The 25,399-nt window shown below is 39.1% G+C and overlaps 1 protein-coding gene across 2 annotated transcripts; it reads right to left on the bottom strand.

Moving 5' to 3' along the window:
- Positions 1 to 155: 155 nt before the first annotated feature.
- nin (ninein (GSK3B interacting protein)) lies at positions 156 to 23,935 on the bottom strand. Of its 2 annotated transcripts, XM_077236484.1 has the most exons (28): positions 23,740 to 23,863; positions 23,313 to 23,393; positions 20,293 to 20,310; positions 20,024 to 20,215; positions 19,706 to 19,790; positions 17,821 to 17,993; positions 16,266 to 16,311; positions 16,021 to 16,193; positions 14,931 to 15,074; positions 14,685 to 14,843; positions 14,451 to 14,587; positions 12,141 to 12,281; positions 11,694 to 11,868; positions 11,422 to 11,532; positions 11,068 to 11,157; positions 10,849 to 10,975; positions 10,642 to 10,733; positions 9,316 to 10,391; positions 6,256 to 6,354; positions 6,119 to 6,167; positions 5,792 to 5,929; positions 5,585 to 5,662; positions 5,344 to 5,490; positions 5,087 to 5,254; positions 4,884 to 5,009; positions 3,781 to 3,876; positions 2,252 to 2,368; positions 156 to 2,141 (listed from the first exon to the last, which is right to left on the bottom strand). In XM_077236484.1, exons 2-28 carry the CDS (start codon positions 23,334 to 23,336, stop codon positions 1,926 to 1,928), a joined length of 4,197 nt encoding a protein of 1,398 aa, XP_077092599.1. In that variant the 5' UTR covers positions 23,337 to 23,393; positions 23,740 to 23,863; the 3' UTR covers positions 156 to 1,925. The 2 variants fall into 2 exon arrangements, with proteins under 2 accessions (XP_077092599.1, XP_077092600.1); XM_077236485.1 differs by lacking the exon at positions 23,313 to 23,393 and having other exon boundaries at positions 2,252 to 2,365; positions 23,740 to 23,935.
- Positions 23,936 to 25,399: the final 1,464 nt, after the last annotated feature.

The raw sequence follows: 25,399 nt of genomic DNA, 5'->3' as shown, positions 1-25,399 counted from the left end.
GTCCTTAGAGGCGCAGTGCATTGTGGGAAATATTTTACTCTCGAACTTCTTTTCTCTTTCACATTTTTATGGTTTCGCAGGACAGATTAATGGTGGTTTATTCAACACGTCATGTTTAATACAAAGATAAGTAGGCACTTTCCACGAACAGGGTACACATATAGGGTCTGTTTTATTTATGTCTTTATTTCCTGTGGGATTTTAACAAAAATTGGGACATACACTGTATTCGCTAAAAGTATGGAGTAAAAACTTTGATTTGGGTACTTTTAATTTCTATATATTTATAAAAGAAAGTTTTCACATTTATATTGCTAAAGAGAAATGCACAATCTTTATGCATTCAAAAGGAAAACTCATTACAAATGTTTCCTAAAACTATTTATTTTTATTTTTTACAAAATAGAAAGTTTTATGTTTTTACATTCAAGTGTTATACAATTAACACGTAAAAGTAAGTTACCGTCATTTTCATAACAAATAGTGGTAAAGCATAGCTTATATACTTCACCAAAGGCTGTTACAATGCTAAAAACACAAGGACACAAAATTCAAAGCAATTTCAAAATGTTTAAATGCATGTAAATCTCTGTGCATTTTTCCACCAAAGCATCAAAGCTTGTAAACTGCATTCGTTTAGAGACGCCTGAAATGAAACTTCATAACCAGCAATTTTCTTCTCCACACACAAATTATACAGTGGTTACCACGAGGCTGAAGTCTCCAAGCTCTGAGTTTCTTTTAATCCACATAATATTTTAATAGATTCCCTATTGATATTCACAGTGCTCATAATGCATGATTAGAATTCATAAATGAAAAATAGGTACACAAAATAAATATACAGCAAAAAGTCCTGCTGCAACTACAGTAACGTTGTTGTTTTTTGGTGCACATTCTCAAGTGAAAAGGTTTATATTAAGTAAACAATCCGAAAGACATAAAATGCACTATAAAAAACAGGAATAAACAGTGTGACATTTGCCCTTTAATTTCCTTCTCTGAGACGTAGGGAATCACTGACCTTGTTTGCATTTCACTGAAACTATGTAATGACAGCCAGCTGCGTGCGTGAGTGTGTGCGTGCGTGCGTGCGTGCGTGTGTGTGTGTGTGTGTGTGTGTGTGAACACTGGGGCCTCAGCTGTTGGACAAGCTTCTCTCGGTCTAAGGAATTTCACCATTCCTTAAGACAACCTTCCAATTGCAGTTTAAGGTCCAGACTCACCAGAAATATTACAGTACGGCTCAGTAAAAAGAAACTGCTATGACATTCAAATCAAATCATTAAGAGCAATGAAAAAAATAAAAATAAAGCAGCCATATGCCCTTAAGTCTTGATTTTGGGGACTACTAAGAATATGTTTTCATGATGGAAAGCTCAAAAAACATTTTTTACTTATTTTACATTGTTGCAGCTCCTCTCTTCCCAGTCTGTTAGTAACACTCAGTTTAGTTCCTGATTCTATGAAGCCCCTCCTTACAAAAAGCACAGTGTGTTCTAATTGGTCGACTGGACCAGTGTGTTGTGATTGGTCAACCACTTCAAGCCTTCAACCTCTATGGTTTCAACACACTACTAACAAGCCTAACCCCCTTCTTTTGCAAATGCCTTGGGCGAAAATTATTTAAATGAGGAATATTGTGACATGTTCATTCCTGAAAGAGAACTGAAGACTAAAATAGAGATGGTTCTCTTTAAAGTAATGGTTCACCCAGAAACGAAAATGATTGGGAAAGAGATGAGTTGTATGGCAGAGGGGAACATTTTCAGTAAATAAATTTATAATATTTCGGTCAGTTACACAAAGCTTTCGTATGGCTTTAGAGACTTAGAACATAGTGCACAAGTCATATGGACTACCTGCATTTGTTGTCCTTATTGTAGCTTGACTGTTTGGAATGGCTTGTGTGTAATACAGTAAAATCAGGAGCGTGTAAAGTGGTAGGGCGCAGGGGTCAAAGGGGAAGGCCCGAGGTCACGGACGATCTTGTTGAGGCTAGAAATTTTCTCTTCTAGCAGAAAGTTCTTCTTCTCTGCTACTTTCTGACGCTGTTCGGTCTTCTCCAAGGTTTTGAGCAGCTGAGCGTTCTCCACGTACAGGTCTTTGATCAACACGTCGGACTCACTGTTCCTGATCAACTACGGAAGCAGAGAGAACAGAACGGTTCAACTGGAAGTCTGGTTTGGAGTCAAATGCATTATCACGAATGTGTCAAAGGGCAGGGGAGCATGTTTGTGCATTTCTGTACCTGTTCTTTCAGCTGAGACACTTTCTCCTGAAGCAACAGTTTGAGGTTTCTGAGCATGAGCTCGACTTCTCTCATTCTCTCCTCCATCTGTAAAAGCGCAGCCTCCCGCTCATCCTGCTGGGCATACAGATCAAGGTCAGAGGTCACAAGGTCAATTGGTCTGCTAGAAATCCGTTGCCTTAGTTAATAACCTTGCATGGTCTCTGTACCTTCCCTTACTTATGATCTATTATTGAGTTTTCTGTTTGATTTATGAGCAATGAAAACACTTAAATGTATGAAAACTAATTTTGTAATATTAATAGAGTAAAATTAGGGACATGTAAAGAGGTTATGGACAATCAAGAGTAAAGCATTTATAAAGAATAATTAAACACTACACAAAATATTTCACCTAATAGTTTATTTGGTCTCACTTTTATATATAAAAAACACATTCACATCAATAATGGACATAAAACATATGTTATCAAACAGTTATTTAAACCAAATTATTTTATAATAAAATAAAATAAATAAATGAATAAATAAACATCAGTCATTATTTATAAATGCCAGAAAGTTCAGTAAAAACATGTAGAGGTAGATAAAGTGATGAACTGATTCTTCATTAAATAAAAAGAAAAACAAATAAAATTCAAAAGCTGGATTTATCACAGAACAGTCATTCATTTCAGCTGTAGTGCGGTATCATGTTAAAACTGATGCCATAACAGTGCAAACTTTAAAAAAAACAATACTTCTTTTTCAAATGCTTGAAAATCTTAAAATAAAATTCAAACATAGATTGTACTGCCCTTAACGGTATTTAATTTCAAACTCTTGTTTTACCAGATATATGTGCCATCATCTGGATGACAGAGGAAACGACTCACAGCCAAGAGCATATGCAGTATGACGCCACCTTGTGACAGATAAAATCAGACAGAGGACATTGGCCTTAACTCAAACAAAAACAACTAAATCTGTCAGGAAGGGTTCAGTGATTGGGGTACACAGAGTAAAGGTCAGAGTTCAAATGGGAGGTGATGTCACAGGTTGCCACTCTCCTATGTCTGTTAGTGATGATTTCACAGCTCTTACACCTGCAGAGAAACATACACACAGTGCTATATACAAACATCTCATATTCACACACAGCTGTGACAGAACAGACTTACACAGGTACAAACTCAAAAGCATTTAAGCCCATTAATAAATACACACCCAACACCATTCATTTAAAAAAACCTAGGGGGCGCTCTAACACTGCTACTACACAAAAAACTGACCCAGTGCTGCCCACACACTTCTTAAAGAGTGTGAATTACAAAGGATGACGAGTGTTTTCCAGAACAAAGCAAACAAACATAGACACCAGACGAGCCGTAGTCACCAAAGAAAACCTGAAACTTCAGAGACCAGACGCACACTAAATACTCCTCAGAGAGTGCTGCACAAACATATCCGTACACCGTGATAGAGTACGCACTGACCCGAGAGAATTCTCATGCTGGCTGTGATGCTGAGTGTTTGGGTGAGTGTGTTACCTGCATGTTGAAGTCTGGGCCGTTACTATAGTGCTGTCCCCTCTGTTCCCCCGGAAACTGTAGAGGAGATGAAGGCAGGACTACAGACAGATGAGCCTGAAACAACAGAGAATCAGTGTGCTATTATAAGGAAATGTGAGTTTGTGCAAATAATAAGGAGTGTTAAATGTATCAATACATATACATATATATATATATAAACATTCACTATGGAGCCAAAACCTGAAGATCAAAATAATAAATAATGGTAAAACAAATAATTTATGGTCCTGAATTTACTTTTGCATTACTTTAGTCACTGTCAAGGGACAATGCATATTTAGCCAAAGTGAAACAATATGTCAAAGTTCAATAAAATCATTGAGAGGTAGATAAAGCAACAGACTGAGTTGAAATCAATATTGACAAGGAAAAAAGAAAACCCACTCAATGCTAATAATTACTTTTTTTCCTGACTGTTGACTTGAATAATATATGCAAATAATTTTACAGTACATGAAGTCTTTGTCATTGCTTAATTTAAATGAATATTAACAGAAACATTTAATTAAAGGATTGTGCTCAATAGCTTCTTTATTTTTGCTCACCTGTATTAGCCAGCATGGTCAAACGCATAAGGTGTAATTACATTAGCGGAATTTCAGTGGAATTTTGCATGCAAAAATAGGTCCAATGTCAACAGTGTTGACACAGAAGTCACTTTCAAACCAAGCAGCTTTCTGTTGGCCAGGGCAAAACATTTGAGAGAACAACTTGGATGAGCAAAATCTACATGGGGAACTTTTTCGCTCTCAAGTGAAACAAAAATGACTGGATTTCTCTGAGCAACGGAAAATGAGACTGCACCTGCAGGCTGCATCCAAAATCACATGTCCACTATATAGAAAGTAGTTCTACTACATGTTCATACTAAGTAGAAAATACTTTTTTAATGGTTTCATACATTTGAAAAGTGTAAACAGTAAATAAAAAAAAAGTTTCTACACAATTTTGGCCCAAAGAAAGTTTGAGGAGGGGTTACCCGTTTGGGGTTGGGTATAGCTTCATTGCACATTAAGGTTTGTGTATTGTGCTATATGTGTATAAAAACACTTGTGTATAACCTTGTTCCGTGTTGATAGCAGCTGTGTGTGCAGAGCCTCCAGTTCATGTTTCAAAGCAGATTTTTCTTGATCTGCAGTTTTCATGAGTCCTCTCTGTTTCACACTTAATGCCTCCAGATGGCGGATCTAAAAAAGAACATCATAATCATTATTCTTGCACACATCCTATGGGTACTAGAGGTGCTTAGTAAATATGTTCTTACCTGATCCTTTGACATCTGCAGCTCTGAGGTCATCTCGCTCATCTGCCGCTTGAGTTGTTGGTTCTTCTCAGTTAGTGAGGCATGCTCCTCCTCCATCAGCCCAGAAAGCTCCGCCCACACACGCCTCCCCTGCTGCTGACCAGCAGACGCAACGGAGACCTCCAACAACTGATGTGGAGAAAGAGAGAAAGAGGAAGGGAGAGTTGTTACAATCTTCATCTAATGAAATAACAGAATCTCCTGTCATCAATACTCACCCTCTCATTGGCATATTGCAGTTTTTTGTGCAAAGAAATCACTTCCTGTTTGAGGGCATCCCTTTCTTGTTGTGTGATGCGTAGGTCAGATTTGAGACGGACGTTCTGCTGAGTGAGTGTCTGTAAAGATGTGTCCAGTAACATGACCTGAAGAAAACCAGGAAACATATGTAAAGTTAATTGTCAGATGCGAGAGAAAATGGGCAATGAAGGGGTCTTGCATTGTGTGTGCTTTTTGTACCTTTTCTATGCACCGATTGAGTTCTGATCGAAGCAGTTCTTTTTCTGTTCTGGAAACAATCTCCTCCCGATCACAAAACTGGAAGCAAGCGTGAATGTGTGCATTCAGAATGACAAAGGCATGGAGGAAAAATATAAATATAATAAACATTCCGGTCACTGGAACTCTGAGCATATTACTATGAAATTTACACATTTAAAAGCATACCCCATTCTTTTCATTGGTTGAGCTGTCATGATGACGCACTACTTCCTGGAGCGCATGTCGAAGCACATGATCTGCATTCTGTTGCAATAAAATATTCTCCTCCTCCAGCTGCTGTCCCAGGCGACGAGGCTCTGAGTGCTGGAGAAAAAGACATTAAGAGTGTGTTTGTTTGTGGACATGCGCGGCTCATTACGTGATGTTTAAACACTTCTGTGCTTTTAAATATGCAATCTAATGACAGATGGCAACATAAGAAATAATTTCCATCTCTGCATGTAACTCCCTATATGAAAGAATTACTTTCTGAGTAATGGAGTTAAATCTCACCTGTCTCCTGAGAGCTTGTACCGATCTCTTCCCTTTCATGTGTTGCAGTCTGGAGAAAGACATTATTTGTTGTCATTCAACAGCTCTTGTATAAAATTTAGAACTCTTAAAGTAAAACAGCCGTGCGCCTATCTTACCGCAGGTCATCCTGGTTCTCTCTTAGGTCTTTCTCCCTCACTGTTAAGATTTTGTGCCTCAGCATGAAGTTCTCTTTAGCCAGACGACAAACTTCACTCCTAAACACAGAAGGCATTGTAAATCCACTTGGTGACATTAAATTCAGTACAACAATGACCAAGCGTAGCAAAATGATGCATCAGTTTGTTGCATAGAGCATTAGTTCAGAGAATTTTTTTTCAGATTAGGTCTATTAAATTTACAACAAGCTCCACACGTTTGCATAGGAAATTTTTAATAGTTTAGACAAAGATTGGGTCAAAACCGCCACATCTACACCACAGCTATACAACAGCTATACCACAGCTACACTACACAGACAGATCTTTTTTGTCACAATACTGGAGTACAACTCCACCGGAGTTTGTTAGTGTGTGGGAGAGACTAATGGTGGTGGTCTGGCCTCTATCTCTGAAAAAAGGCAGGGTCTACACAGGCACTCACACAGAAGTGATTGAGCAGCAGAGGGCAAACAGGATGAGGGAATTGGGGATTCTGTTCTACTAAAGCAGGACAAAGGGGACCATCACATGGTACCTTCGTTCCTGCATTTGTTCATGGATCCTGATAGATTTGTCCTGCAGATCAGCAAGTTCTCGGCGTAGTTGTAAGTTCTGCTTCTCAAACTCCATGCAGAAGAATTCAAGCTCTGCTACAGCAGCAATCTTCTCTTTTAACTGGGAGTTGCTGGCTGAGTTGTTTGAAGTATCGGAAGAGTCAGAGTCCCACTGCGGCACCTTATCCTGTTTATCAAGTTCCTGGAGAAGTACCTTCGGATTGGAATTCTCAACTCTGAGTTGTGCAGTCTTTTCCAGGACAGACGCCTGCTGCTTGTGAAGGTCCAGGACTAGACGCATCTTACCCTCCAGACTTTTGACTCTCTTCTCCAGGTTTCTGTTGCGCTCCACAAGTTCTAAGTTCTCTTGGATGCTTTGCTCAAAGCAGATCTTTAGCTCAGCAAGTTGCACATCTTTGATTGAGGCCTCCATTTGGTCAAAACGATTTGGTCCTTGATGTATGATATTCTCTTTATCCAGATACTGCCGTTTAGGGCTCTGCAACTGGGAGTTAGTGCCTTCTGCAATTTTACTGTACTGCATCACTGTTTCTTGAAGATCCAGGATCTCCTGTATGCACACCTCTCTGAAATCAGCCACTTTGTCCAGTTCTGTGTCAACTGTGGTTAGGCTACAAACCTTATTTGCAAAAGCCCTGATTTCATTCTGAAGACTTGATATGCTGATACCGTCCTCTGGATTGTCTTCAATCACAGGTTCAAGTGGTTTGCAATTGTATTCGTTCAGGGTGTCATCTGTGCTTGGAGATTCATGGTGTTGCAAGCTCTCCTGGTGATAGGAAACTTCATTCTCAACCAAGATTTGAGCTTCTATTTCTGCGCCATTCAAAATATCCTCCTCGGCCATCTCCAAGGTGTCATCTCTTTGAGACTCTGTACTATTCCTTTCACCATTCTGCAACTCTTTGTTCAATGCTGCATCTTCAGAACTATCAACTCCAGGATTACTAAGATTCTCCTCAGTCTTTTCCTTCTCTTCTAAAAGACAGGCACAATCAGGGGTTTCTGTTCCACTATTGTTAGATTCTACATCAGACATATCTAATTCATCAGCACAAGAGTTTGAAGTTATATAATTTGTAACTCCAATCTCTAGGCATCTGTGTTGATGTGGATCACCAAGCCCAGAGTCAGTAACTTCATCCATTATGCCTGCTTCCTCTTTATCATCTCTGTTTGCAGAAGACTCCTCACATATGAGGTGCTTTGGACTGACTTCATCAGTAGATTCTGTGCATGTATATTGGTTGAGCTCACCAAAGGGTTGTACTGTGGATTCTTTGGAAGTTTCTTCACAGTTGTCTCCAATGGATTCTGCATGGATTCCTTCAGTAGACTCTAAGCAAGGTTCCCCCAAGGGTTCTGCAGAAGATTCTCCAGTGGTTCCTGTCAACTGCAACACAATTCCTTCCAACTGCACCACTCTCAATGCTAGTGCGTCTTTCTCTGCAAGCAGAGCCTTTCTCTCATCCTTTAATTCCTGACAGAGGAGCTTCTCACCCTGCTGGATTGTGCCTTTCAGCTCCATGCTCTCAGTGAATGAAAGTACTTCCCCTCGCCTGCTCTCCAAAGCAGACAGACTCCATTGCAGCTCCGCTCGCTCCTGGATGAAGTCATCCACGGCCTGTTTCAGCATCTCTTCCAGCTCAGTGGCTTTGTTCTCTGCTTGTGCCAGCAGCAAGTCTTTGGCCTCCATCCTATCCTTGTGCAGCTCATTGAGTTGACGGCTGAGCTCAATCTCTTTTGTTCTAGCAGCACTGACAAAAACCTCCAGTTCAGCCTGAAGTTGTAGGTTCTTGTCTGTCAGAGCTTTAATATCTTGTGCGTGTGCAAGTTCAAGGCATTGGTTCTCCGTTTTGAGCGCCTCCCTCAACAGCTTCCACTGTTGCTCCGCCTCCTTGGTGGCTGCCTCTGACTCCTCCTCCCATTGGGCACGATCTACAGCATGTTGTTGGGAAAGTGCTGCAATCTCACTTTGGTAACGTTGTTCGAGTTTATGTATATCTGTCTCAAAACGTTTAGACACCGCCTCCTGGTCACTATTGAAACGGACTTCCACTTCTTCGAGCTGCTGAGAGAATTGTTTCTCCAGCTCTCTCCTGCACACGGCCAATCAACATCAACAGCTTATAACATTACCTAAAATAAATACTCACCAACTCATATCATATGGCACATTTAAAATGAGTCTACTATTATCAATGAAGAATAGTCGACAGTGATTTTGTTTGTTTCAATATGAGAAGTTAAGTGCTGTTAAATCCAAAAGCACATGGGGGATCCAGTGTAAGACAAAACTTGTACTAAAGATTGACAAAAATACTTAAGAAAAATATTTTGCAGTGTATCCAATTTGAGGACATGCATCAGTAGAAATGTAATTATTTCACACGTAAAAATATCCAAGTTTTAAGGTTATTTTCAGTTAGCAAGTGTGTCTTACCTCTGTTCTGCAATGTCTGTGCGTAGTTTCTCCAAAAGGCTGCTGATTCTTTCCCTCTCCTCGCTGTGTTTAGCACACAGCTCCTGCATTGCCTCCTTGTGCGCCTCCTCCATCCGGCCCTGCTCTTCATTCAGCACCTGCTGCCACCTTCTCTCTTGCTCCTCTCTCTCCACTTGCAGTCTCTCTCTCTCCTGCTCCAAACAGGCCTGCAGCGCCTCCTCATGCTGTTTCGCCATCTGAGCCCCCTCTCTCCTCCAATGCTCAATTATAATGCTCTCGTTCTCTTCCTGCTGAGTTCGGAGGTGTTCCCTCTCTTCCTGCAAACGCTGTAGTAGCAGAGCGTGATGTTTGTTCTCTAATGAAGCCCGCTCCTCATCCCACTGCTGCCTGAGCTTCCTTTCCCTCTCCAACCTCTCCTCTAGCACGACCTGCAGCGCCTCCTTACTGATCTCCTCTAGCTCCTGCTTCTCCCGTTCCCACTCCTCGAGCCTCTGTTCTCTCTCTTCCAGCACAGCCTGCAATGCCTTCTTACTGCTCTCCTCTAACTCCTGCCTCTCTCGTTCCCACTCCTCCCGAAGCCTCTTTTCCAGCTCAACACAGTCTTGTTCTGTTCTCTGCTGCATCTCCTCAAGCTGAGCACTTAGCACCTCCTCATAGCCCTTCTGCTCTTGTTTCCACTGCTCCGTGACCCTCTTCTCCTCCTTTTCCTTCTCTTCTTGCAGTCTCTCTCTCTGCTCCTGCAGACTTGCCTCTAGCACCTCTTGGTGCTTTGACTCCCTCAAACTCATCTCCTCAGCATGCATTCTGCTCTGCTCCTCATGGGCAGTCTGTTTCTCCTCCAGAACTTGCACCTTCGCTTCCAGCTGTTCTGCACGGCTTCTGGCTTCCTGCGCCTCCTGCGTGAGAAAGTGAAGCTCCTGCTGGTGGAGAGTTTGGAGGGCAGAAATGTCCTTCTCCAATCTGTTCGCTCTCTCTAGTTCTCTTGCCATCTCCTCCCCCAAAACCTGCACCTCCTGTTGGTGCTGCAGAGAGAGACGACTTCTCTCCTCTTCTGTGCTGCGTTTTTCTTCATAAACCTACACATAAGACATATAAGATAAGAGAGCAACAGTACGTCTTTTATTCTTTGAACAATCCAGGGCAGTTTTGGATTTAATTTAATCTTAAAGGTATAGTTCACCTAAATATTAAGATTGTGATAAAAAAAAGTGATCTCTTTACTGATATGAATGCAAATAAAATATCCCCTTCTTTGGTTTCATACACTTTATGATAAATCTTTATATTTTTAAAAGTTTTAATATGCACATCGCCCTGATGTCTCACCATTGCCCTTATGTTTTCTATCTCTTGTTGGTGCTGCTCCAGTAACATCTCTGTCTCAAGACTCATGTTTAATGGCTGCCGCACTTGAGAACCTACACATGCATACACACAACAAGCACAGCTCATTACATGTGGCAAAATATGAAATCCAACTGTAAACATTCATTCAGTGTTGTCTATGAGTATGAGCACACATGTACATGTTACCTGGGTCTGGACTCTTGCTGGCCAGTTCATCAGACAGACTCAGTCCGGGACGTGTCAAGGGTGTGTGACCTGAAGTCTGATATTCCTCCAGCTGAGCTTCCAGCTCATCTATACGATCCTGCAGCTCCTACAATACACATACAGATATAGATGTGAATTTCAGGCAGAATAATAAAATGAAAAAAATGGAAAGTATACAAAAACAGAGAGTTTACAGACCCTGCACTGCTCCTCGTAGTTCCTGCGCAGATGTCTGAGACGTTCCTCCTGCAGGTAAAACTCTGCACTGTCTGGATCCAAATCACCAAACTACACACACAGAAACAAAAAGAACATTTAGAAACCCACAAAACAATATATCAGTAATGGTGTGACAAATGACAGGATCATCGAAATCAGTGGCCAATATCAATATCAACTTTCCAATTGTTCATGATTTATTGGATAAGGATTATTAAAGAGAATAATTTTTTAAAATATTTTTACTACATAATATTCATAAAAATATAATCAATCTACGCATGTTTCTCCTCATGTCAATATTGATGTCTGCATCTGTGCTGATTTCAGTACCTTCTCTTTCAAAACTCCATCCAGATTTTTCTGCAATTTGTTCAACTGGTTTTCAGCTTCCACCAGTTTCTCTGTGGTCTCAATAAGCTCTGACTCCATGCGACTATTTTCCTACACGACACAAAGTTATTGAAGACAAACCCATAAAATAGACTCTTCAATTCCAACCATAAAATCAAATCGAATCAATATGACAGGTTGGCAAAAATGTGACGTAAACATGTAGCAGGCAATTCATAGGTAAAAAAAATCAAACGCAAAATGCTGATTACTTTAATGGTGAGATTAAGGTGTTCTCGTAAGAAGGTTTCATCATCTTTCATCTTGTCAATTCCCTGCTCCAGCTCTTCTCGTTGCTGATTGGCCTGCTGCTGCACAAGCTCCACCTCTCTACTTAGCTCTGCCTTCAGAGCAGTCATACTCTCTTTATATTCCTGCTCCAACTTCCTGTACATAGTTGCATGCATGGACATAAACAAACATGCACATGACACATGAATACACATGCTCACACCCACATATCATCAATGTCCACAGAACACGCCTTCTGTGTTTATGCAGCAAGTCTCTGCAGGTAAACAAAGATACTGTTGAGGAAAATGTCACATCACCAATGATGTGTAGAGAAGAGATTGGACATTTTTAAATCTGTAACGGCTTTCTGCATTTAAAGGGAGTAAGATGGTTCAATTATGAAATTATTGAAAGTGAAATGTTACCGGAGGTTAAGTTCGTTGTTGCGTTCGATGGCAGCATGGTGGTCATCCACTTCAGACGCCAGCTGAGATTTCAGTTTCTCTGCTTTGTCCAGATCAAAGCGAATCCTCTCCTTCTCACGCCTTTCCAGGTCAACACACTCACTGTCACACAAAGTATGACATTAGAAGCAATCTGGAGCTCTGATGATTTTTAAATGATCTTGAGCGAATCTGAATAATGAGCTAGACTGATGTAGAGCGCGTGAAGACAATTTAAAAGTTTTAAGAGTCTTAATGAGCTAGAGTGACACTGAGTGTGTGAAGTAAATCTGAATAAGGACCTGGATTTAGGCAGAATAACAATTTAGAATAAGAGAAAACAATAAGCTTGAGTCAAACTAACAAAGCTTAGGTGATCTGGAGGGAGTCTGAATTAAATGAAGAGATCTGGAATGAGTCCAAAATGAAATTACAAACTAAGATCTGGGGCATGATGTATAAACGCTCTCTACGCACAAAAAGAGGCATTGAAATGTGCGTCCGCAATCTTAGCCTAAATATGTGCGCACCGTCCGCACACTCTAGACCAAGGCTGGGTGGTCCTGGAGGGGCACTGCCCTGCAGAGTTAAGCTCAAACCTTAATCAAACACACCTGAACAAGTTAATCAAGGTTTTTAGGACAAGGCATTTAAGCTACAGGCATTTAAGGTTTTATTAGGGTTGGAGCTAAACTCTGTGGGACAGTGACTCTCCAGGGCTGAAGTTTCCCATCCCATCTCTGGCTTGAGACTGTACATACGCACTCTTTTACTGGAGTGAGTGAAGCAATGGATTAAACGGAATACACATTTAGATAAATATTCCACTCTCATTAATAGAATTAAAGGGTTAGTTCACCCAAAAATGAAAATTCTGTCAGTATTTACTCACCCTCATGTTGTTCCAACCCAGTAAGACCTTCGTTCATCATCGGAACACAAATTAAGATATTTTTGATGAAATCTGAGAGCTGGATCACTTCTCCATACTAGTCCATAGGCTTCTTCAGGGATTGAAACTTGCCGGCCCCGAAAAGTTATTAAAAACATCGTTAAAATAGTCCAAGTAACTACAGTGGCTCAATCTTAAGTTTATCAAACGACGAGAATAATTTTTGTGTGCAAAAACAAACAAAAATAACGACTTTATTTCAACTATTCATTTCCTTCTCTGTGGGCCTCTAGTCAGTTAAACTAGTGTAATTGCATAGAGCTACGTCACACGTAGGCTCACTATTGGCCGACGCTGGTCATGTGGGTGATGCGTGTGACGTCCAACAACAGAAGCACTACGCAATCACACTAAGTTAACTGACTCCAGCTCCACAGAGAAGGAAATTAATAGTTTAAATAAAGTCGTTATTTTAGTTTTTTTGCGCACAAAAAGTATTCTCGTCGCTTGATAAACTTAATATTGAGCCACTGTAGTCACTTGGACTATTTTAACGATGTCTTTAATAATTTTCGGGGCCGTCAAGTGTCAATCGCTGAAGAAGCCTATGGAGGAGTGATCCAGCTCCCAGATTTCATCAAAAATATCTTAATTCGTGTTCCGATGATGAACGAAGGTCTTACGGGGTTGAAACAACATGAGGGTGAGTAAATACTGACAGAATTTTCATTTTTGGGTGAACTATCCCTTTAAGCACTCGAATTACATAAATTCATTATCCAGAAGTCCATTATCCTAAAACTTTATTCAGTAGGTTTAATATTAGTAGTACATAACTAGAGTTTTACATAACTAGAAAAATATTTTAAATATTTTATTAATTTTTATTACACTTCCAGATCTAGAAATGTTTTTCCAAGACAGTGGGAATCCTGATTTTCAAGTTACATGATAATTGTTGAGGTAATACATTAAAATGAGAAATGTGATTTAAAAAAAATTTGTTGTTGCCGTTTTACCTCATTTTAAATTAATTTTTGTCTTAATTTAAATAATTTAAAGCCATCTTGCAGCTCCCTTGGAATTGTGCTGAGGCCTCCTGGTTGAGAACCACTGATCTAGAATGAGCTAGAGTAAGTGTGATTAACAAACTGAAGTGATCTAGTATGATGCAGAATGAATAGCGACAGTGCTCTACAGTGATGATTAGAGTAATGAGCTGGCGTGAGTGTTAGCATACGAGCTGGATTTAATGAATGATTATTACGATGATCATACAAATTAGCAATATGAATCATGCAGTAGTAGGCTGGAGAAGTACTAGTTCTAGATAAATCTAGACCGAGCTTGAGTGAGCTGTGAGAGTTGGAATGAGCTAGAGTTCAAATACATGGACTCACAGCAGATGTCTGATTTCTGCCTTAAAGCTCACTAGCGCCGCTTGGTGGATCGAGTTCTTAGTGCTCAGCAGCTCATTCTCTAGAGCAACGGTCAGCTCAGACAGATTCACTTTACCTTCCAGATTAAAATCCAGAGCCTACAGACAGACACACACACACACACATAAAAACTTGTTACGAATATCCCAGATTAAACGTAGAGTTGTGTAGATGCACAACGTCTATGTGTTTTACCTGTAGGATTTCTGAGCTATTGTCCACTCCCTCTTCCATCCACCGGTAAAGCAGAGTTTCCACAGGAGCGTGTCCCGATCCATCATCCAAATCCGAAAACACCCGCAGACCGATTGTACTGCTCAAAGCACAGGGGATCCTTCGGCCCGACTCATCAAACTTGAAAGAGAGAGAGAGAGGGATGGGGAAAAGAGGTTTAACTTATATTTCAGCATGTTTTGCGCACAATCTATTTTTGTGTATTACCTGAGTAGAATGGTGTCTCTTTAATTGTCTGTAGGGTGTAGATACTGACGGTGTGGGTGGTTTGCTGTGGTTTATTATGCACGAGATGAACTCCTGCACATCCATTACACTTTCATCAGCACCCTGCAACAGATCCTCACTCATCTGGGAACATTCAAAAACACAAGAACTGCATGTTAATATGGTATTTAACCACTTGGGGCCCCATCATACACCCGGTGCAATGCGGCTCCAGGCATGACGCAAGTGTTTTTTGCTAGTTTCAGCCTGACGCAGTTAGCATTTTTACGTCCTGCACCACGTTGTTTAAATAGCAAACGCATTTGCGCCCATTTGTGCGGCCATGGGCGTGCTGGTCTGAAAACCAGGTGTGTTTACGCTCATTGTTGGCGCGTTGCTATTTTGAGGCAACTGAAATAGACTTCTAGCGAGGAAGCGGATCTGGGCGAGGTTAAAGCGCGGTTCAAGCCAGATTCCACCATAACTTTGTACACAATAACAAAAAAATACTGCAACTTCAGACCACTTTTTTGTTGGTCAATGGCACAGTATTTTTTTGTTATTTAAAGGGGGCATTAGTAATATTAGCCTATAGGCGGGTACACAACACGCACACACTCCGCTTATTACACACACAGCAGCACACAAACATGCCAAATATTAAAAATAAAAGGATTACAATGTAAAAGTTATTATTGTGTACATAAATATATGGTGGAATCCGGCTTGTCCCGTATATGGTCTGTTTGCGTGCTTTAACCTCGTGCACGAGCAGATCCGTTTCCTCGCTAGAGAAGCGTTCAGTCTTTCCGCTCGAAAATTCCACCATGTAAATAGCAAATCCTCCGTGGTGCGAGCGCAACTGGCTTTTAAAGGGAACGGGAGATGAGACTGATTTATTACACGTTACGCCCAAAACACACCCATTACTCTTTACAAGAATAGAGAATAGAGTTTTTCACGTCTTTAAACTAGCAAAAGTGGATTCGGGCACGCCCTAAGTGCACTTGCGCCGTGGGCTTTAGACCATGTGCTTAGATCATTAAAATAGGGCCCTTAATCTATCTCAGGTTGTGATGATGGAAAATACCTCAATGCCTATGCGCTGGCAGAGTGCCTGTAGCTGTTGCAGTGTGGCCATGCCGTTTATGGGTAGAGAGAGCCGATGACAGGCATTCTGCAAACGCTCCTCCAAGTCACAGAGTGGCACTGCATTGCCTAATGGTGTACTGGGTTCATCAGGGTTCCAGAGGTGCATCTGACCTACACACAAACCAGTGTAAATCTCTGGCATAAAGGAAGATGTCTGGGGGGTTTGAGAGTATTTAACCTTACCTTCTGCTTCAAACTCTTCAGAAATGCTCATGTCAGCATTCCAGCGCTATAATGAAAATATAAAATAAAATGCATAAATGAGAAACTCTTGTTATCATCACACTCCCAGGAGGGGGCAGTACTGAGCAACAATGAGACAGCAGAAGATGTAATAAAGATGAACCAATAAGGAGGGGTGTTAACTGTCACATTACGAATTGAATTTGACTCCATCAATGTCAAAACAAATGTCTTCAGTGATCACCTAAGCAATGTGTGAAACACTGCCTATACAGGCAGCAATTTGATAATGTTCATAAAAACACTACAGTTTAAAAGTTTGGGGTCAGTAGGATTTTTTATTTATTTAAAAGAAATAATGCATTTTATTCAGCAAGGGTGCATTAAACTGATCAAAAGTGACAGTGAAGTCATTCCTATGGTTACAATAAAATCTATTTTTAACATTCGATTCAAAGATTACTGGAAAAAAGTATCACAGTTTCCACAAAAACATTAAGCAACAAAACTGTTTTCAAGATTGACAAAAAAATGTAATAAAAAAAGATCTTGAGCAGTAAATCAGTATATTAGAATGACTTCTGAAGCATCACGTGACACTGACTGAAGTAAAAAATTAAGTTTTGCCAAAGGAATAAATTACATTATAAATTTATTAAAATAGCTAACAGTTATTTTAAATGGTAATAATATTTCACAATATTACTGTTTTTAATGTATTTTTGATCAAATAAATACAGCCTTGGTGAGCTTAAATGACTTTTCAAAACATTATATTATATAAAATAACTCAATAATAAATAACCAAATAAAAAATAAGTAAAATAAATATATTAATACAAAGCCACTCAATCTTACTTCCCTATTGTTTAGTCAAGATCATTGTGTGCATGTTCAGATATGGACAGGGTGAATTTCGGGGGGTGTAGGGAGCAGATGGAGAATACTTGCAATGGAATTCAGGGGGTAGGGAGGGGTCATTGTTCGTCAATAGACACCCCCCCCTCCCCCGCCCCCTCCAAACACACCCGGCACATCTGCTATCATAGAACCGGAGGATTGTTCACACATCAGACTATCAGAGAGAGCTCTGCGCAGCAGTGTGTATTAATGTGCACCTGCTGGAGAGCGTGGCCAGAGTCACACACAAAAGCTCACTTAACACACGCCAGCAGGAATTTGCTAAAAAATCTTTTCATCACAAGATAGTGTTAGTATGACTCGATAGTTTGAGTGCTTTAAAGCCAGTGGGATGCGTCTTCCGAGACTCTAAAATCTCATTAATTCAGTGACACTGAACTGCTGTCAGAGCATAGGGCAAAGACACACACACACACACACACACACACACACACACACAGTGTTTCTGCTCTCTCTCCAGTCAGCCAGAGTTCTTCAGAGCAAGTTCAAAATTTGCAGCTGAAATAATTTGAAAGTTTTCTCAAGGAGACTCACAACTTTAACCTTCATCTTATCTCTGTATTCAGATATGGATGATTCCAAACGAGAAGAATGTGCCTTAACCTTAACCGTTATTCATGTCTGTGTTTGTTACCTCACGCTTCCTGGGTACAGTCCTGTCATCGCTCTCTTGAGCAGCTTCATCCTTCTCCTCTTCATCTTCAGCCTGTGTGTGTGAATCAGTGTGTGTGTGAATGAACTCCGGAGCAGTGCGACGGCCATAGCGCTTACTGCCCTTTACAAAGCGTGGCTGGACTTCTGGGGAATCTAGGGGAGAGACAAAGGGACTCTTGCAACATTTAAACTATAAAAACACTCTTTCACAAATTTTGCGCAAGGGATCACTAAGTCAGAAATTATTCTAATATATGTTGATTTGGTGCTCAAGAAACATTTACTTATTTTCAATAATTAGCATTTACTTGAAATCTTTTGTAATAGTCTTTACAGTCAGTCTTGATCAATTGAATGCATACTTGATTAAAAGTATTATTTCTTTCCTAAAAATTCTTACTTTTAAGGAAACGAATATCATAAAGACTTGGAAACGGTAACAGCCAGTAATAAACCACATATACCCCTTTTCCACCAAAAAAGAACTGGTTCGGAACTGGTGCTGGTTCAAAGTTAGTTCGGAGTTGGTTCAACTTGCGAACCTTCTCAGAACCGGTTTGTTTTCCCACTGACTAGAGCGCCCAGCGAACGACGTCGTTACGTCACTGTGTACGTCGCCATACAGAAACGCTAGCAAGTACATAATTTTGGGATTATCTCTAACTTGTGTACCATGATGGCTTTAAAAACAATTGAAATAAGTAAGTCTTTTAATCTTTTCCTTTGATATGTAATCATTTCTGATTAGTTATGTAGCCTACCTCTGTCCAATTGTGTCTTTTTTTCTTTCCGTTTATTTGTTCTATATTTTGACTGTTTTCTTCTTTGCTTACATAATGTTTTCAATAAAAAAATAAAATTTAAAAAAAGCTAGACACGCTTGCGCCAACTTCAAGCATAATAATTACAATGGTGGACTACATCGTGTTTCTGCAAATGTTTCTCCTGGCTTTGCGGTCATAAAAAATGTTTAGGACACATCTAAACCCGCCTCCAGCCCCGCCGTAAGCATGACACGGTGGTAAAAGAACGGTTCTCTGGTTCTAGTCCAGCAAAGAGTTGGTGCCGCTTTGGAACCAGTTTTCCTGGCCGAGAACCGGTTCTTTGGCTGTCGAAACACAAAGAACCGGTTCGCGAGTAGGCACCGGCTCCGAACCGGCTCTCAAAATGCTTTGGTGGAAAAGGGGTATTAGCAACCACACAATGTTCTAAAAACACCATAGGAACCACATAGCAGTGTCCGGACTACCATCATTAACTGTGAATGTCATAATTAGAGAAGAGCTTGTTTTAAGATAGAATAGTCTTCATTTACACTCTCACTGCTCTCAGAATAATCCTTCTTAATCCAGATTTAACCTCACATCCTCCCTATTTACTCCCTGAGCTCCCACTGTCTGGCTTTTAATACATCCTCGGTTACATCAGGACTTCCTAACACGTAACAAAACCGTTTGATCACAACCTGCAGTTTCACTTACAGTCAATTATAGTAAATAGTCAAAATATATCTTATTTAATTTTGTAATATATTCTCATACAATAGTCATAAGTCAAGCAGAATCAAGTATAAATGGTGGCACACACAAAGAGACTATATTATACCTCAACAGATATTTATTTCCATACAGGTAGCCTAAATATTTATTGCAGCATGTTAGATATTGATTGCTTGAAAATGGAGTTTAAATGGTTCTAATGCCAATATCTAGAAGAGCTGGGTATCCAATGACCAATATACATTTAGATATAATAAATGAAGCAATGATGTCCATCCAAGATTACCATCACATGATTCAAACCAGCATTATTTTGGTTACCAGCCCCAGATCTTAACATAATAAGCTACATTATGAGAATGTTACCTGGCTGTTCAAGACATTCCTCTGGATCATCTGTGTTTGTACTTAACACGAGGATCAGCACATCCTTAAACTGTTCAAAATCAACCTGAAAAATGAAAAAAGTAGCAATAAACAACTCCTCTTTCATTCAAGTCTATAAAGACTATGCAGCTTCTTGTTTTAGATACTCTAAAAAGTTATTTGGTTTTAGGTTTTTTGCACAAAATACAGTTTCTGAAATGTAATCCACACTCAAATTCCCCTGACCATTAACAGTATAAAAAAAAAAACAAATCACACAAAAAATGAAACTAAAATAAAATATGCATGTTCTCTTACCCGTGCACTGATCTGGTCCTGCAGCAGTGTGTGTATGAGTGTGTTCAGTGTGTTCTCCTCCAGCTGAAGGGCCCGGCAGAGATCGGTCAGTTCTTCAGGACTCAGAGAGCCCAAACCACTGCCATCAAAACTTTCAAACACCTCTTTCAATCGTTCCTCGTACTGGTCCCTCGCTCCATCCATCAGCCTTTCCTACAGAGACACGGAGTTACACATTCTGCCCTCTGACATGTGGCTTATTTAGGCAGATAGTTCACCTCCACACTCACAATAACTCCAATGTCTTCCTGTTCAAAACACAAGGAAGCAAAAAGAGCCATCAGAAACCAGAGAAAAGAGTAAAAAAATTAAAAAATGGTCAAGAGGACCGACGAGCTCAAGCGCAAGTGCCTGACACACACTGGTCACTTCTATCAGAGAGGCTGTGTTGGATTTCAGCCATTAAAGGATACAGCTTTCATAACAGCAGAGCTCTTGTAAACTCAAACAACGTTCCCAGACTTGACTAAAGCATTTCCATGAACCTTTTAGTCGTTCAGAAGGATAAGGAGCATTTAGAAACTCCGGGCTAATTTCCATGTCAGATACCAATCTTTTGAATTAATAGGTGTACATGAGGAATTGTGTAAAAAAAAAAAAAAAAAAAATCGGTACCAATTCAATTATCTGCCAATATTGTCAATTTTATTTGATTAATTTTGTTTTTTTATTTAATTGATTTTATTATATCATTTATTTAAAAAATAATATTTATTGAAATAATAAAACAAATAAATAAACACTACTTTTGCCATTATCTAACAAAAATGAATAATCATGTTAAGTTTTGAAGACACTAATTAACACGGTTAAATGTAATTTTTCACAAATCTTAAAATTATAATGTTGTGATGACTAAATTCAATTTCAAAAAATTCAAAACTGATTTAACTTTTTAGTGTTTTATTTGTTATTCATTTAGACAATTTTAATAATCAACCATAACAAGAAAATAATCATCAGTTTATTAGCGACGTCCCTAATACTTGCCACCGTGCAAAAGTCTCCAAAATAACCCAAGACTGGACAGACTAAAATTGCAAAGGTTGTTCGCATGCAAGTTTTACTCAATGCAAGCACACGCAATGATTGTGTGCTCATAGCTATTGAGAGTATACGTGTAGAAGATCCAAAGGGAACATTTAAGCTTGATCCACAAAAATGGAGAGCATACAGACCTACAGAACTATTTCTGACACACAAAATCCATCCGCTCAGGAAGAGAAGAGATCTGTGGGCTAAATGCAGAGCGGTGCACAGATGAGAGAGGCCAACGTCAGGACACGCAAGTTATAACTACTGAGATGAACACAATCAGGGCTGCATGATATATTGAAATATCGCAACAGCTTGCAATAACTGCATGATTTTAATACTCCAAAAAAAAAGTGCAAGTTTAAGGTCACGCAGAGAGTAGACTGTTACATATGTGTGACATTCTTAATGTAGAAGCGAATAAGCCCAATAAGTGAACGCACACAGAAAGCCGCCTCTCAGACAGTGCGTGATTCCAAATTCAGTTCTCTTCCGCAGCTTATACGGCCAAATACACACAAAATTATAAAATCTTGGTGAGTATTCACTAGGGGTGTTCAATTCAGTGTTTTTGGAATCGATTAAGAATCACTATACATTTAATTCAATGAAAACTAAGCAGGGTTTTATTTTTTACATTTGATAATTCAAATTCTGTTGTTAAATAAACCTACCGTAATGTAGGCCTACCTGAAACCATAAACCCCCCGGTTTACACTGACGTTAAAATGACACTTACTATTTATGTGATGCTACAGTAAAACTGTAGTTGTAGGGATGCTTTATTCTCACAAAAAAGAATGTGAAACATGCATGCATGTTGGTTATCATTTTCAGTTTTTAAATATAATTTACATTTATTTTACACAAGTAAAGCATTATCGTATTGGATATTGAATATTGCATTATTTAACAAGTTATCGCATTTTTCTTCAATATTGTGCAGCCCTTAACACAATCAAACACACGACTGCAGTAGTTGTCTTTTGTCCCAAGGTGCCCTGACACCCCTGAAAGGCTTACGAGCATATAAGTGTGTGTATGCATTTATTATTCTTCAGTAGATGGTGCGCGCACACACACACACACACACACACACACACACACACACACACACACAAAAACACACAAAGGGGGAGTGTTTGGTGCCCATCTGCTCCTTGCCAATGACATCACCGGCCCCTTACAAGGACGTCTGAGAGTAGCCAGGTGTTCCTCTATTCAGGAAGAATAGATTCAGAGTATATGGACGAGGTAATATTTGGAATTGATTTTCAGGGGCAATTTATTCTAACCATATAAAATGTACAGCATCAATCAAAACACTTTTCAATCTCAGTCTGACCAATTATAGCTGTAATGTTTAATATCAGATTAATTTTAAATACAAAAGTTGTAAACAGGGTAACCGCAGTTTTTAACCAATGAATTTGTGATAATTGGATTTTTTACATTTTATTTTTTCGTTTCATTATTTATTCATAATTATTTTTATTGAGATTCTAACCAAAAATAGGAATTTTGAGGAAAAATTATTTTTTAGACTGAGCATAATTGGAACATTTAAAAATGGATGTACTCAAATTATTTAATTTAAAATTGTATTAAATTATTTCATTTTAAATGCAAATTATGACATTTCCGCTACTTTTTTTGCAGTTTTTTTAATGACCATGGGAACCATTCTCCCAGCAAATAATGCACACGTAACAATTTTACTGCAAGAATACATATTAAATCATTTTCCTAAGTAATTTTACTAGAAAATATCATATTCATGTCAAAGTCTGCTTTGTTGGCCATCGGCGAGCGGCACCCATTGAAGCTCTGGTGTCTGATAGCAACAGGTCTCATACAGTGCTAGAACAGGATAAGAGAATAGAATATGAGACAACAGAGAAATCTTTCAAATGTTAGGTATAATGTTAAATATCACTTTTAGATATTTATTTCTATTAACTAATATCAGCCCAGCTCATCAGCAATCCAGTAAAACCTAATCAACAATCAGAGAGATTTCAGCATCATGCAAGTGTCCAGCAGTGAAACAGACACAAAGGAAGACAATAACAGACACACATTAGAGACATGAATTGATTCGGAGGCAGACAGAAAACTCATTAGGTATTAGTGGTGTCCGATTCTGTTTCCACTTAGTTTTGAACGACTTTTAAACAATTAGTCAGTCATTTTAAAACAATGACACAACAACAACCTGTTGAAAACCAACTTCCCTCATCACATGTCTACAGTTCTGCAATCTCAGATGATCGAGGTCATCAGTCCATAACAGTAACTATTAGCAACATAAATACACACAGCAACATTAAATACACAACACGGCATTAAACACACACAAAGGATCACCGCCACTGATTTAAAGCCTACACAAGCACTTCATTTACCTAACATATACTCTCAGGTCGGTTTGTGCTATAAGAAAAAAAAAAAATCTTTGTATGTAGAAGAAACAAAGTTCTGAACTTCAACATTGTCTCTCACAAATGAATCGCCGAATCAAATTACGACACAAGCTCAATAAATCACATACAGGACACATAATGTTCAAAGTGAATCTGTTAGGAGTGAGATGACTGTGATTTGTGTGTGATCAAGTCAAAGTTAAACCCATCAGAACATACCGGCGGTACCACAGATGCGCGCGCTCTCTCTCCGTTATTCGGCTAGAAGTCCATTAGTTTGATCCAGAGCTCGCGCTCAAACTGAACCGTTCTGCTAGTGTTTGGATCTAATACCGGAGGTAAAACTGCGAATGAGTTGTCTTTCTGCTGAGCGCTCGGGTCAGCGTGCAACATTGTCTGTTATAATGGGTTGGTCAGGGAGATTTTGAAAGGCCCTGCAGGAGGAAGAGGAGGAGACGAGCAGAAACACAGCGCGCAACAGCGCCTGCAGCAGGACAGTGAAGGAACTACAACACCTGTTGAGCTAGACCTCTGGAGACGAGTTCTCTTTATTTTCTTCTTTCACTCTCTTTCTCGCATTCAATACGATGAAGATGTATTAGCTTTATTTTAGAGTACCGCATTATTTTTCATTGTGCAACTAAGTTTGGGGTAGGTGAAATAATTTAATGTTTTAATGTGTCTGACAAAGTATTTTACCAAGGCTGTAATTATGTGATCAAAATACAGCAATAACAGTATTTGTGAAACATTAAATACTATTTAAAACAACTTTTGTATTTTTAAAATCTAATTTATTCCTGTGATTGCAACTCTTGAGTAACATTTCTTATTATCAATGTTAAAAACAGTGGTGTTGCTTTTGTCCCCCTGTGGTGAAAATCTAATTTTTAATGTTGTTTATATGTCTGTGGTGTGTGTAATATCCTTTAAGACAAGCAATGTACAAATTCATAAGTCAACACCATTGCTCAATATTTTCTCCTTAAAAACTCCAGTGAAAAAAACGCGGTTTTGAAATCGTTGGTGTTTCTTATGTCACAAACTTGTACCTTGTAACCGATCACGTCACGAGGGGGGGCTTAAGCATATAATTAATTATTCTTTTGAGACGCAGAGCAGTCTCAAAAGAAGCCAGGTTATCCCGGTATATTTTTCTGTAAATTAAATAAAATGGGAACATGGTTTGTGTAACATTTGCAACACATTATTAGCTGTTTGATAACAGCCAAGCCACAGGCTAATCATATCAATTATTATGTATTCTTCTCCAACGTTGTAAAGAGCAATACATAAAACACATTAACCATTCTGATATATTGACTTGTAGAGAAGCCTGTATGAGTGAGTGGAGGCGGGGCTCATTTGCAAATTCATGAATCCACTTATACTAAAATAAGCAAGGGTGTAGACTGAGTTATAGTCAAGCTATTTTAAGGCATGAATACATTTTTCTCACAGGATTTTTTTTTAAATTTGATTTTGGTGATTAAAGATGAGTTTAAATGGATACAAGTATTGACCACAGGGGGACTGTTTTAATATTTAATATTTTGTGTAAACGGTGATACTTTTCTTTCAAGATTCTTTGATGACTAGAAAGATTTAAAAAGCCTTTATTCGAAATATATATGTGTTAATATATTTTTTTGTAACAATGTAAAAGTCTTTACTGTCCCTTTTGATCAATTAATGCCTAGTATTCATTTATTTGAAATAGAAACATAACTATAACTTGCAAGCCCTTTCTCTTTGGTAAAATTTGTATTTTCTTTTGTACTACTAAAGTTCTAAATATTATTAGTTCTAATATATTAAAATATGTTAAACAGTGCAACTCTTTGTCTTCTGCATCTCATCACTCTCCTTTTTCACTCTG

The sequence above is a fragment of the Siphateles boraxobius genome, unplaced genomic scaffold, assembly GCF_051911475.1.
Source record: "Siphateles boraxobius isolate OS27281-9 unplaced genomic scaffold, OSU_SipBor_1 20, whole genome shotgun sequence".
NCBI lineage: Eukaryota > Metazoa > Chordata > Actinopteri > Cypriniformes > Leuciscidae > Siphateles > Siphateles boraxobius.
Note: the sequence above shows the minus strand (reverse complement) of the source record. Positions and strands in the feature narration are given on the sequence as shown.

Excerpts from the sequence above, each read along its gene's own strand:
- nin (XM_077236484.1), bottom strand. The coding sequence starts at position 23,336 with ATGAGGGAAGTTGGTTTTCAACAG. Across the intron at positions 16,194-16,265 it reads TGAAGAGTTTGAAGCAGAAG|GTCAGATGCACCTCTGGAAC; the intron begins GTAAGGTTAAAT and ends GTTTGTGTGTAG. Across the intron at positions 2,369-3,780 it reads GCCCAGACTTCAACATGCAG|CAGGATGAGCGGGAGGCTGC; the intron begins GTAACACACTCA and ends CTGTATGCCCAG.